This window comes from Phasianus colchicus, chromosome 2 (assembly GCF_987193195.1).
Source record: "Phasianus colchicus chromosome 2, bPhaCol1.hap1.1, whole genome shotgun sequence".
In the NCBI taxonomy this organism is placed as follows: Eukaryota; Metazoa; Chordata; class Aves; order Galliformes; family Phasianidae; genus Phasianus; species Phasianus colchicus.
Window position 1 is genome coordinate 57803618 of NC_143437.1, and position 14406 is coordinate 57818023.

At 38.4% G+C, this 14406-nt stretch overlaps 1 protein-coding gene across 2 annotated transcripts in view; it reads left to right on the top strand.

The window, feature by feature from the left end:
• The window catches only part of ARHGAP18 (Rho GTPase activating protein 18), an 85517-nt gene that overhangs the window by 37049 nt on the left and 34062 nt on the right, over window positions 1-14406 (top strand). For both annotated transcript variants that reach the window (XM_031610418.2, XM_031610412.2), the window contains exons 2-3: window positions 11003-11202; window positions 13240-13475. In XM_031610418.2, the coding sequence (XP_031466278.1) occupies window positions 11003-11202; window positions 13240-13475 (436 nt within the window). The remainder of the gene's footprint in view (window positions 1-11002; window positions 11203-13239; window positions 13476-14406) is intronic.

Here is a 14406-nt window from a genome sequence, read left to right on the forward strand (position 1 = left end):
CTTCAAGCACATACAAAATTACTGAATAGTGCTGTAGGCCTTACATTAGTAACTAACAGGGTTATAGGTCTAATTAGCAGGTCTTTTAACATGGTAAGAGCTAGTGCTTTTAGAGAGCTAATTGCTTTTAGAGGCACAAAAGTGTCTCAGTATCATTTCAAGGCTGTGACTGTACTTTACTAGATGGCTGTGACATTTGCCATGATAGCTTAAATCAGGCTTTGTTGACATGCTTATTTTTTTTTTCTCCACTGTGAAAAGAAAAATAAATTATTTAAATCTTCCTTCTCTGTGCCTCTCAGTAATGGAATTACAAATACTATATCTATTTCACTTTCTACTTGGTGCTCTTTGATATTTGTAAAGTCTAAAGTAATCTCACACAGGTTTTATTCTCTTCTTTGTGAGATTAGTTCCAGTGATTCTCAGGAGGTTACACAAAAAGGACACTTTAGGAACATATACAGTGTATTTGAATATTTTTCTAATAAGCAGCATGGGAGTTATTATAGAGAACATACTTTGCATATTTTGCATATATATTTTTAATTTATATTAGTTGTAGAGAATAAAATAATTAAAACTGCAGAAGGTAACAAAAATGTCATATGGAAACAGGTGACATAGAAGGCGTTTAGAAGGAATGAGAAATGCAGATAAATCATCATGGAAAAGATCCAAAAATATGACAGAGGAGACTCAAGTGAGACTTTTCTTTTCCTTGTTTTCCTAGCCATGTGCAATATTTTTTGGTTACAACTGGAGTGTTAAACAAAGAACTGTGTGAAAAGGAAGTATACTGAATGTTCAGTTTGGAGGCTGACTTCTGTTTTCGTTCAGTGGAACTCAAGCTTCAGTAATGATTTCCAGCTTCTCTGCAAGTGCTCGTGAGTTGCTGAGGTGCTTCTAAAATGGTGCCAGTGGTGTGACTGTATATGTAGTGGTCACCCCTCTGCCTTCATCTACTTGTTTTCCTCTGGTAGATTTGGATTTCCAGCAATTGTTATTGTACTTCATAAAATATATGCTTTCGAATAAAAAAAATACTATGTGTGGGCCAACAATAGGATTACATTTTCAAAGTCTTTCAGAGTCTTAATTCAAGTATTATGAGAGTTAAGAGGTTCAGAGTGGCAGAACCTGAGACAATAGTCTACTTCATTTTGTCAAAGCAGGTGTAAAAGCAAAAAAAACTTCTTCTGATACTACTTTTCAGTCAAGCTGATAGTGATAATTTTGCAAGTCTGTTAATACATGATCCTTTTTACTTAAAACTCCAAAACTGGGTACCGTGAGGCTCATCTTTTACTAAAAGAAGTAAGCAGGCTTCTTTATTTTATGTCTGAAGAATAAGCTAAAAGCATGCAGTTAGAATTTTTAACAGCACAGATACTGGCATGCAGCAGGCACCCCAAAAACAAGGAAATGCAACTAGTCCAGATTGTTTTGAGGGTTACAAGCTTCATGGCTGTGGTTGTTGATCCTGAATTCTAGTTCTTCTCTTTTGAAGAGTGGAAAAAGATCATGTTTATTCTTAAACAATCTAGTCTGTTATATCAAGTAACTTTGCAAATCATAGAATCATAGAATGGCCTGGGTTGAAAAGGACTTCAAAGATCATCTAGTTTCAACCCATGTGTAGTGGGCAGGGTCACTAACCACTAGACCAGGCTGCCCAGAGCCACGTGTTCTGGCTAATAAATTATCTCATGTATATATACACAGAGGGCAGTGATCTGTAACACCATTTTAGATGGGGTGTGTATGCATATCAGCTCACTATAATTATAATTTACCAAATCACAAGTAGAAAATAGATGGAGTCTAAATGACTGTAGGAGCAAGATGTCCTATTAAAGGAAGTGCCATGAAATATTTTAACCTTCTTAGAAGTGCTACACGTATGCTACAGATGGATTAGCTTTTGTCATCATATTTGGGATCACCTATTTCTGGTATAATGGAATAAATATTAAGTGTAATATTCTTGGTCACTGCCATAGTTTATTTCCTATTTCCTGCAATTACAGGTTGGGAAAGGAAGGTGAAGGCTCATGTAAAAATCTTATGTAAATAAGGATATGATTGAAAGCAGAATAGTAATAATAATATGTATATAATATGTAATTTGTGAATCTAATATATATATATTTATATATAAAAATATATATATTAGACCTGTATCTGGCAGCCCTAACTTTGCCCTGTTTTGCTTTTATTATTCATGGAGGTGTTTAAAATGCCAGTGGTTGTGGGCATTTTATTTGTTTGGTTTTTAAAAAACTCTCTAAGTCTTCACCTCAGATGATGGTACTACAAGAAGCTCTAAAAGACCTGATTCTCCTTGCTCAGCAAACTGAGCTGAGCTCGCTGAGAAAGTTAGCAGTGTTTTACACTGTCTTTGCAGTCACCGTATGTGCTATTTGGAAGGAGAACAGAACTTTGCCTCATTTTTTTACTTTGCTTTGGAGCTTAAAGGGGATTTGGGCAAGTTTGATTGCAGTTGACATTCAGAATGTCCCATAAGGTCACAAAATAGTTATAAGAAAACATTTCAGTTGTGAAAAAAGGAATGTGTCAGTTCACCAAAACTGCTAGGATTTGAATTGCAGAAGAGTTTGCAGTCAGTCATGGAAAGAATAAATATTAGAGAAGGTAGAAAGGAAAGGATACAGTTGTTGCAATGAATGACAAGATTTAAGAGCTACAAGAAAAGCAGAATTCAAGCTCTGTCTGAAGTTTTTGTGGTACCTTTTAAAAGTTACAAGATACTTTAAAAGGGGTGAGGAATGTCTGTGCATTGTTCTGGACATCAAATTTCCAGACTTGGATCTCATTAGGTATTGCTAAAGGGTTACCTGCTGCTCATGAAAGCTGGAGAAAGGGACTTCTGCTTGCCAGGAGGTTTTATCTTTCAATGTAGTAGAAAGAATCTTTTTAGTACATGTTGAACCATATGAAGCATCGAAGACTTTTTTTTTTTTTTTTTTTTTAAACTTAGGTAGTGTCAGTGCTACATGGCTTTATGTAAAATACAGTTACTTTGGAACACCCTGCTTTGATGGGCATATCCATTACGATTTGATACTTCTTTGACAGATAACTTTGAAATATGCTCAAAGCTGCAAAGCTCTCAATACTTGGCAAAGGACTAGTGAGACAGAAAGAAATTTCTTTAAGATTAGGTTGAAACCAATTAAAATGAAGAGAATCCTTGGAATTGAGGCCTTTCATTATCCTCATGCCTGGTCTTTGGGCTGTAGCTCTGCCTTGAAACTGTGAGGGATCAGGATCTTTTAGGTAGGTGGCTGTGGGAAGGGCTCCAGGTCATTCCTGAGACTGGTGTCCCAACCAAGAACAGGGAGCTCCAGCCAGGCAGGTGTCACAGCTGCTGGATTAAGGCTTTTTTGGTTAATTCAGCTAAGAAGGCTTTGCACCTTGAAGCCTTGGCTTCCTGAAAGGAGAAGAAGAACAGGGAAGCTCTGGGTTTTGAAGCATTGCCTAGTCCCCAGCATCAGTAGTGCAGCTCTCAGGATTAAAAGTGGGACGGGAGACCACATTGTTTCTTTCTCCTTATCTTTCTCATTGTTTGTTTAGATTGGAAAGGACTTAGGAAGTCCTGTATTTATATTTAAGATTGCTCAGTAAATAGTTTTCAAAATGTGCATGATATCCATAGGCATTTTTTAGTTGTTTACATCTGGTTAGCCTTTGTACAAACTTAAAATTACTGCTTGAATCATTCTTGACTTTGTAGCTCCTCTGTCAACAAGATAACACTGTTTTGAGAGAGCTGCTCTATTTATAGCCACAGTGCTGGAGTCAGAAACACACAACAAACATGCTTCCTTTTATCCTCCTTGCAGATATTGATCTTGAAAGATCAATGGTCCATGGGAAAAGACTCCAGAGATCTGACTATTATACTTATTTGTATCACAGATTTGCACCATGAATTTAAATAGCATGCTTCATCTCTCCAGGCCAAATCTCTTCCCTTTTTTTTTTTTTTTTTTCTTTCCTCATGGCCTTTGTGTGTCTGGTTTATCAGGTTATTAACTCTAACCACGTGTGTGATGCTCACTGACAGTGAGACCAGTATCAGTCAAGGTATGGCTGCAATTTAATTCTAAGAGCTGTCATGTAAATGGCCAAATGTACGCAGTCTCTGGAAGAAATGAGGCTGTTTGGATGGCTGTTTCTCAAGTTGCTGCTGAGTTATGGTTGTAGTCAGATGTGTTTTAATTATTTTCTGTAACTCTTGAAGGAAGGAAGGTGCTGTTTTACTGTAGTGTGAGAGAGTATATCCGAAGGGGCTACTCAAGATGTTGCCTCTACAGGAATACCAATAGCGATGGCTTATGGACAGGGTTACTTAAAGAAGCTTTCAAAGCCAAGAATGTCAAGTCTCTATTTTCGGTGTACAGCTTTAGTAGATGGTAATAAACCAGATGTAATCTAACAAGTGTTGCTTGATAATGTAATGCTTTTTTTGTGTGCTGTTCTCAATGATGAAAGTTATTTAATACCCCCAAATGTTTTTGAAACAGTCTGGTAAAACATTTGCCTGGTAAAGCATTGGCCTGTTTGAATACAACATTTAAGACCTCTATAAGCTTCTTTAGGCAGCTGAGCAAGAAGACCATATATATGTATATTTTTTATCAACAAAGAGCTGACTTCTTACTGGGGTCATACAGAGTGAGTGACCAAGTGGTTTCTTCATGTGTTCCACTTGCAACACTTTTTATAGTTGTGACAATTTTTATTCAGGAACAATCAAGGCCCGAGTTTTAAATTCCAAAATTTGTCAAAAATGAGTGGGGGAAAAAAAAGAGCTCTGTACAGAAATTCCTAATTTATGATTAGAAAAAGTGCTCTTTACTGTAGTCAGTGAGTTCTTCTGTGTTGAAGGAACTCCACTTTCAGCAGTGTTAATCTTTTCTATTTGATTTAACTATGTTTTTATATTCCCTAGTTTTTTTGACCATGAAAATTCTTGCATTTAGTATTTGTACCTTTTAGTATATTTGCACATCTAGTGTATATCCATATATATGTATGTAGTACATAAGGATACTGTACAACTATTAGGCCTGTACTGTGATGTAGAAAGAGAGACCATACTCAATTCCAAAATTAGAGTCCAGCACTACAGAAATAACTGTGCTCTTTTTCTCATCACTCAGTGTTTTAAAATACAACATAATCTATATTCCGTAAGTGAGAAGAATGGAAGTTAGTGTAAAATTAGCTTTCTGTGAACTGAATTTATCTGAAATGCCAGCAAACTGCTTAATCTTCAGCTGCTGAGGTTACCGGTGACAAATACAGGTTATGAACAGTTAAAAAGGCAATGGAACAGAGATAGATTTCATAGGAAAGAAATTAGGGAATAAAACAACTGCACAAGTATAAAGTGATTATTGATGAAATAAAAAACACGTTGACTGAACCTTAAGAAAAAGCATATTTTAATTACTGTATATAACAGTGATCAATGTGAAGGGTCGCATCCTTTTGCAGGATGAGAAAGGATGTGTTTGGTCACAAAAGGAAAGACCTAAGAAGATATTTACATGCAGAACATCTCTTAAATTCTCACTACAACATGCTTATCTTGCTCCTCAATGCTTATTGAAATAATCAAAATTTGGTTCCTTTCCATGCAAATTTTATCCTGATAATTCCATGAAGTGTATAATGAGTAGTGTTCATTACAAGAATTGTTTTTGATGGCTGCCCTCTGGAAGAAGTGAAGTGCTTTATCTGACATCCTTGATGTTTTTTATAAATAAATACATCTCCAGTGAGTGGGACAAGAAGATAACTCTGGTAAGAGTCAGCAATAAAGGAATGTTTGACTATATTGAAGAGTGGATTTTATACCCAGGGGCTCAGTTTTATGCTGAGATCAATACTCAAAAATCTTACAGCTTCAAACTGTGTGTCTGAGTATCAGAGGTCAGAACTGACTGTATAATTTGGAAAGAAGAGTATTGCACTGCTTCCTGTGAAGCTGTCTGGACAGTGAACTATTTACTAGTGACTGGAAATAGAACTGAATGGTTTTTGATCATGTTGTTAGCTAATACCGTAATGGAAATAAGCATTTTTTTTTTTTTAAAGTTGCTGGAGAATAAGCTAACAATTTAGTAATCTGGAATGCTAAATGTGTTATTTTAAGTGATTATGTTTGTTAGTGGTATACATTTTCAGGAAGAAGTAAAGATATTTTGTTGAAGCTAGTTCTGAAAAGCAGCAGCATTCTTCAAATTTTAAATAAAAAAAGATCTCAACACCATAAAAAGTAGGAATGTGCTGGAGAAGTGACATTTTCTGCAATTTCAGTCACAGTTGGAGTTTGTTGTTTGTTTGTTTTTGTTTTTTTTTGAATGACTACTGTTTTTTTCGTACTGATAGTTTTTCCAGCTTGTTATTTTATGACTCTTGCTGAGAATGTGGGATTCATTATTTTTTTTTATGACACCAACTTGGCTGGAAGTGTCAATCTGCCTGGGGGTAGCGAGGCCCTACAGAGGGATCTGGATAGGTTAGATAGCTGGGCTGAAGCCAATGGGATGAGGTTTAACAAGACCAAATGCTGGGTCCTGCACTTTGGCCAGAACAACCCCAGGCAATGCTACAGGCTTGGGGCAGAGTGGCTGGAAGACTGTGTAGAGGAAAGGCACCTGGGGGTATTGATTGATGCTTGGCTGAACATGAACCAGCAGCGTGCTGGAGTGGCCAAGAAGGCCAATGGCATCCTGGGTTGCATCAGGAACAGGGAAGTGATTGTCCCCCTGTACTCAGCTCTGGTGAGGCCACACCACGAGTACTGTGAGTACTGTGTCCAGTTTTGGGCCCCTCACTGCAAGAAAGACATTGAGGCCCTGGAGCGGGTTCAAAGAAGGGCAACAAAGCTGGTGAGGGGTCTGGAGCACAGGCTTTATGAGGAGCAGGTGAAGAAGTGGGATTGTTCAGTCTGGAGAAGAGGAGGCCCAGGGGAGACCTTATTGCTCTCTATAACTACCTGACGGTAAGTTCTCATGTAACTGGAAATAGAGCTAGAGGGAATGGCTTCAAGCTGAACCAGGAGAGATTCAGGCTGGTTGTTAAGAAATACTACTTTTCTGAAAGGGTGGTCAGACACTGGAATGGGCTGCCCAGGGAGGTGGTGGAGTCACTGGCCCTGGAGGTGTTCAAGGTACATTTGGATTTTGTGTAGAGGGACATGGTTTAGTGAGAACTATTGGTGATAGGTGGATGATTGAACTGGATGATCTAGTAGGTTTTTCCAACCTTGGTGTATCTGTGATTCTGTGATTTCTTAAAATATCTCCCTTCCAGATTTCTTTAGTATCTTAAGATTGATGGCTTTTTCTCTTCTCCTCTTTTTGCTATATGTTTTTATTGTATGATATACAGCTGGTGCTTGCTAAGCATCTTTGGATTGAATTTAGTGGAAGGTCATGTCAGAAGTCTCATGTTTTTAGTCTTGTCAACAGATATGTAAAAACAAACACCAGTGCTGTACATTTTATTTTCTTTTCATTGTTTTCCTTAAAACCAACCTTATGATATCAATGTTGGGCTCAGTATCTTCAATTGTTCTTTCTTGGTTGTGCCTTGTTATGCACAATGGTTATTGGACGTGCAGAGATGAGTATGCCTGGCACTTCTGCTGTGCAGATTGCACTCCAAATACCGCTTCACTGGCATTTTTCTCTTGGGCATGTAGAGCAAGAAAATAGAACCAAGCAAAGTGAATGTAAGATCTGACCTGATCTGTCAGCTGAAGTTTTAGGAGTTTCCTCTCTCATTGTGAGCTTATTTGTGTCCAACTCCTAGAAAGATTAACTGTGGGTGTGGAGACATGCAGAACAAGAAGAGAGCTATGAAAGGGTTTGCAGTCTAAACAGAAATTGGGGATAGGGGGTCAATAGACCAAGCAGTAAATATAAAGGAACAGGGAGGTGGGTGTGGGCAGCATGATGATCTGTAGTGTCAGCTTCTTGGGTGCTGCTGATTGGCCCCAAAAGGTGACTTTTGTTAGGCAAGAATGCAAGATAAAATGTGGAGGAGGGATTTGCAATACAGCTGCCAGGTTTTGGTGTGAATATTCATTTTGGGGGGTTTTCCTAGCTGTGTGTTTCTCACATTGTCATCTTTCACAATGTCCAGTGGCTTTATGGCCTACACAGAGCTGGGAGGTGCTATACTAGTTTGTCAACAAGAAATGAAGAGTTTGGGCCACAAAGAACAGAACAAGAAAAGGTGCTTATGTTTGGTCACCTAAAGTAAAGCTGTGACCTGGCATTGAAGAGTTCAGTCTCTGAGGATTAAGGGAGTGTTTTTGTGCAGCATATGCTCACAGAACCCTGAAAATGGGCTTGAGTCTTTGTGCCAGATGCCAGCTGTGCAACTGATGTTACAAACTTCTGTTTTTTGAGATGTGGTTTGATCTGGGTAACCAAAGGAGCTTTCTTTTCTGGAAGACCAGGATAAATGTTTCCATGGAGATGTGGCCTACAGCCTGCAGTCAACAACCTACAGCAGATTATCTTACGTAAATTTGCCATGGCACCCCCAGAGTGCTCCATTTTACTGTATTAGATCAGTCAGCTTTACCTTTTGCATGGTGTGCTATGGTGGTTAAATTTCAGCAGAGGTTGGTTAGCTGAAGCAAGTTGTTCCAAAGGTGAAAGGCCATCGAAAACCTGCTGAGCAGCTTCAGGTTGTTGGCTGGAGAGACAATAAGCTGAAGTCTGACCTCCATTTCCTCCTTTTACTTGCAGTTCAAATGTGCAGAGCCTATATGTGGAGAGGTTTCGGTCTGGTCTGGGCACCTTCAACAGTGTGAGGCGGGAAGCCCGAGCTGTGGCTGAAAGCCTGTCCTGCTTCCCAAGGTTCACACCATTTGTTCAGAAAATGGCTATTCTGTCTCTGCTCTGGCTTTTGAGGATGCTTCCAATGTAGCTCCGTGAACATCCTTTTACAATAATTGCTGTTGGGTTCACAGGCTGCACAGGTCAGAAACAGGATGTGTTTGTGCAGAAAGATGTAAGGACCAAGTTATCTACAATACAGAAATTGTATTTATTGAGCACCGTACTTTAACATTAAGATATTACTGTCATTGATGCACAGACTAAATGCTCCTTTATGTACTTTTTTTCCTGGGCTTTCATGTAGCAACAGGTTCCAGAATAATGTTGGGGTGCATATGAGCGTGGTAATTCACTGTCATTTATTAACTTGTACTTAGAGCAGAGAGGCAGGGCGGGTAGAAACTGATTGTCCTGCCATAGGACTCTTTACCTTTAAAAGCAAAGTCCGTATAGTTAGTATTTCTTATCAGAGAATCAAGCACATGATGGAGTGAAAGGATCTGTGAGTTGGACACACAAGGGACTTATCTTCAGAGAGAAAGGTATGACTTTTTTACTTAGGGGTAGCTAACAAGCGTTAGTTGTCCCAAGATAAAATGTAAGGACTAGATGGATTTGTTTTAGTTCTAGATAAACCTGTAAAGTCAGCCAAATGGAAAGGTAGGAAGGACTTACCTTGCTGGGTTTACCTTGTGATAAATCCACAAAGCTTGATCTTTGCTTTGTTTTTCTCTTGGAATACACGATATTTATTATATAACCCAAACTTAAACTCTACTCTTTAAATATGGAGATAAATTCAGGCATGAAACAAGACACCTCCCCATCTCTGGAGATGTTCAAGACCAGGTTGAATGGAGCCCTGGTCTAGTGTTAAATGGGAAGGTTGGTGGCCCCAGCTTTGGCAGTGGGGTTGGTGATTCATGATCCTTGAGGTCCCTTCCAACCGGAGCCATTCTGTGATTCTGTGAAAGACAGCTGAATCTGTTCCTGAAATGTTAAGGACTGGCTATATTTTGATACTAGAAATAATTCTGATATACTGCTGTGGTAGTGGAGTTCCTTAATTTAGAAAGGACTGCTGGAGATTATCTGGTCTAATTTCCCCCCACTCAGAGTAGGGTCAATTTTTAAGTTAGATGAGGTTGCTAATAGTGCAATCTGTCTCCTCTTCATGATAATTTGAATCGGGTTGTGGCTTTTATTTTTGGTATATTTGACTGTAGGAATGATATTTAGCTTTAGTGTCTTCATAACAACCTTTGCATGTTTTAAGGTGAATTAGTTGCTATGTTAATGGTAACTTTTGACAGTGACTTATTGGGGCCAAGGTTAGAGCTAGAGATTTCAGCTTGTTGGTTTCCTTTTCCTTTTTTTTTTTTCTTCTTCTTTTTTCTTTTTTAATTGCAGCTATACTTAAGATGAAAGATAACTTTTGAAGGCCTTAGCAAAATACATTTTTTCAGGGTGTACTAAACACTAGCAACATCAATCTATAAAAATGGTAAGTCAGAGAGGAAATAAGATAGAAAGAAACAAAGAATGACCTTGATTAAACATTTAGACTTAGCAGTTCACTAGCTATAAGTTCAGTAATTTTACTTTGTCCTCTCTGAGATATAAATGAGGTCACAGATACCAGAATAAACATTAATAAAATAACAGAAGCAGAAAAGCAAAGGAAAATAGTAGGGGTATGTTGAAGCTAGAAGATTTTACTCAAAATAAAAGGTGCTTTTCAAAAATTCTTCATGAACAGTGGTGCTAGGAAGATACCATGGAGTTATACCATGTATATACTGTGAAGTTAGTGGAACTGATTATTGTACATTGATTGAGAGATTAGATGTGACTAGGATTACTAGAACTTGCAGTGGTTATTTCTTCTTTGTCATTCTAGATTGGCAGATATGTTTATCATATATACAATGATGTTAGATTAAAATATATGTTCCAGATATTGAGAGTAATTTTAAATATCTCAATTTACTTGTTGACATAGTTTGTTTTGATACTTGGACACAGCTCATCATTACCTGCCTTTGCAGGTGTTATTATATCATGTATTTAAAAGCACTAATGAAGAATTGCTCTTTGTTTTATGTTAATAGCCGTCGTTCTGGCCAGTATACAATGAACCATGATGATTCCAAGAGGATTCCAGATGGAGCGTCGTTTGATCGCTCAGGTTCCCAGGACTCCTTGGATGCAATGTCTTTGGATGATTTTTGGAAGGAAGTTGAAAACATCCATGAAACCAGAGGAAATAATCATGAGGAACGACAAGCAATTGTACTAAAGGAGCCAGATGGTAATGAAGAACACTTGTAAATGATCATCATTTTGCTTATTTGGGGATTTTCTTTAAGTATTATTTCAAGAGATGGACTCACCAAACATGCTTAAAAAAGGAGTTACTCTGTTGAACATGCATTATTGAAAATTCATTTGCCTCTGATGCATAGTGCACTGAAAGAGAATTGCACTGGAAATAAGTAAAATGCTGTTTTTCTTTTGAACAGTACTTGCAGAAAATGTAAATTGTTGCCTGTACTTACTGACTGTGAGAATCATAAATCTTCATTTGCAGTTTATTTTGTATAAGGTATTCACTACTGTAGTTCTTGTGGATAGAATCCTCACAAGGAGAAGCCAATGATTAACTGTTTAACTTAACTAAGTAACTTCTAGGCTTACTTACAACTATCTTGGCTGTTTCAGTATATTACTTCTGTTTCACTGAAGCATCTCTCCTAAGGGCATGATTGTAGAATAAGCTGGTCAGTTTCTTTATTTTTCTTGTCCCATCAGACATAAGAAATGTAAGATCCTTAATGCCATTCTTCTCTCCCTAGAAAAACAAACAAACAAACAAAAAAACACAAAACCAAATAACTTTTAACATTTCAATAACTTCCCCTCTCAGATTCTGCAATTGCAATGCATGAGCCTCTTTTTTTTTTTTTTTTTTTCCAAACACACCAGCTCGCTGATGCTGATATGCCTTCAGGCTCTGCTGTCCAAAACCCACTATTTCCTTTTTTACTTATATATAGCTTTCTTCCTCACCAGCTCCAGCTGCTGACTCTATGCTGGCAGAAGCCTGAGTGAGTCAGCTGAGCTGAGTTGATGAGCTCAACCAGCTATTGCTGTGCCCCGTATCTTGCATTATGTGCAGCACCACCTCACTTGAATGAGTGCTCCTGAACATGTGGGACATTACTACTTTTCTGCAGGCTGCCTGGGCAGTGGGCTTGCTTGAGATGCAGCATACAAATGCAAGGCACGAGGAGGATAGGGTATGCTTTGGAGAATAGACATAGACCTCCTTTCTAGCTCAATGCCAAAATGTACAAGAATTTTGTCAGACTCTGTATTTGGCTACACGGCTGCAGCAAAATTCATATTTAAAATGTTGTATCTATTTTCTGAGTACTATTAAAATTCAGATGCCCGTTTGGTTGTGCACTGGGCACTGAGGGAAACTACAGGCAATAGTAAAGTTGACTTGCCGCTCAGGAGCATTTTTGAGCATCTGAAGCATTGAAATGTTGCTTGAAAGTTTGAGATAGGTTTGTGTAACAATCTAGCAATTCAAGCTAAATTCTTACAGATAGAACTTAGTGTCAGCGTTCAGAAGAAATTATCATTAGGGGGATAACTGATTTCAGAAGCAGAAGTTTTACTGTTGGTGGTACCACTTAGTAGCTTTCTCCTCTTTCATCTGTAACAATTTGTCAATAAGGGATATCTTACCAGCTGTAAGACTAAAGCAACAATCATTTTATGAGCTGTCAGCAGTCTGGAAACCACGTCAGAAGAACTGGTTAAAAATTAGCATTAAGGTGACTCCTGTAGCCTGGCTTGGCCTTCAATAATTTGAGCTAATGGGAGGCTATAGGATTAATGTATAAAGAAAGCTGGGCAGAACCGTGTCATTAAGGGAGTTAAAAAGATTGAGGACTGAGCTATAAGTCAGTGAAGCAGCAGTGATCAGAGGCTTTCAGACTTTCTCATACACATTTGAATCTAGGTAACATTTACAAAATAGAGTGTTGTTTAATGAAAGTGCTGTCAATTATGATAAAGATCGTCCCACCCTAGTGATCTCTTTTGGGTTAGCTATTTTAAAAGCTTTAATATGATATGTTATCCCTTTTGAAGCACTTCAGAAACAACTTTTTTTCTAAGTCATGGTGGTAAGTGCAAAGAAGTGCTCTTTATTTTGGATCTTCATGTTTTTTTTCTCCCTGTGAACTGTACTAGCTATATCATGTCCTTGTAGACCAGTGTGTTTAACAGTACTGGAAAACCAGTATTTATGCCCTTTTTTCTTTGCCTGACTCAGAGGGAGAACTGGAAGAAGAATGGCTGAAGGAGGCAGGTCTGTCCAACCTGTTTGCTGAGAGCACAGGTGATTCCCAAGAAAGCATGGTGTTCCTGTCCACACTGACCCGAACACAGAAGGCAGCAGTAGAAAAACGAGTAGAGACTGTCACACAGACCTTGAGGAAAAAGAACAAACACCACCAGATTCCTGATGTCAGAGATATCTTCAGGCCACAAAGTGACCCAAAGGGAAAGGTAAGTTCCTGGTTGTCATTTTCTTTGATGATGACAGAGAGGAGAGAGGGACAGATAGGAGTGGGAGGAGAGGAGAGAGCAGCAGAAATGCATAAGAGCTATTTTTAGAAGATTTTACTGATTTCCAAGGGAAATTCATAAGCATTTATAGGAGTAGCATTTGTCCAGACTTCACTTTGGTTAAGCAATTTTAGTTTGTAGAATGCAGTATGTATGCTGGTCTCATGTTACTCCAAGGGGATGAATAAAACAGTCACTCAATGATTAGAAACTGATTGGATTTAATTTTAACCCAAGCATGAAAGTCATAACAACAAACACCCAAAGAGCAACCAAAAGCACACTTTCTAAGTGGTAGAACTTGCAGTCATTATGAGAGGTCTGCCATATAGGGAACAATACATGTTACTAGGATACTTTTTTTTTCCTTTAAAAAGGGGAAATAAGGAACATCAACCTAACCTTTTCTTTTTCTTTTTTTTTTTTTTTTTTTTTCTGGCTAGGTGTTAATGTTTGTCAGCTGGGATCTAGACCTGACTTCTAGGTCCCCTGAACATTATTAAAAGTGTGTGGCGAGTTGTTCTTTTGGGTTCTGAAAGGTTCCTGTTTTCCCTTGTGGGTTGTTGAGCAGGAAAGCTCCTCTCCCACATGCAGGAAAGGGGAAGGAGGAAAACAGGACTGTAATTAGAGTTCCTCTTCTGCAGAGAAGTATATCCTTTTTCTTCCTCCAAAAGGAAGCAGGATTTCAGCTGGAAGGAGGTGCTAGCTGGATGGCAGTACACCACTAGCTTACCAAATCCCAGCCCCATCTTTGGTTGTCACTCCTGCAGTTGCTATGCAGCCATCACAGCATTAACATGGTGGATTTTGAGAGGAGTTTATTTCCTCCCTGTCCTAACTGCTGCTTCTCCCTGTGCAGCTTCTTTCATCT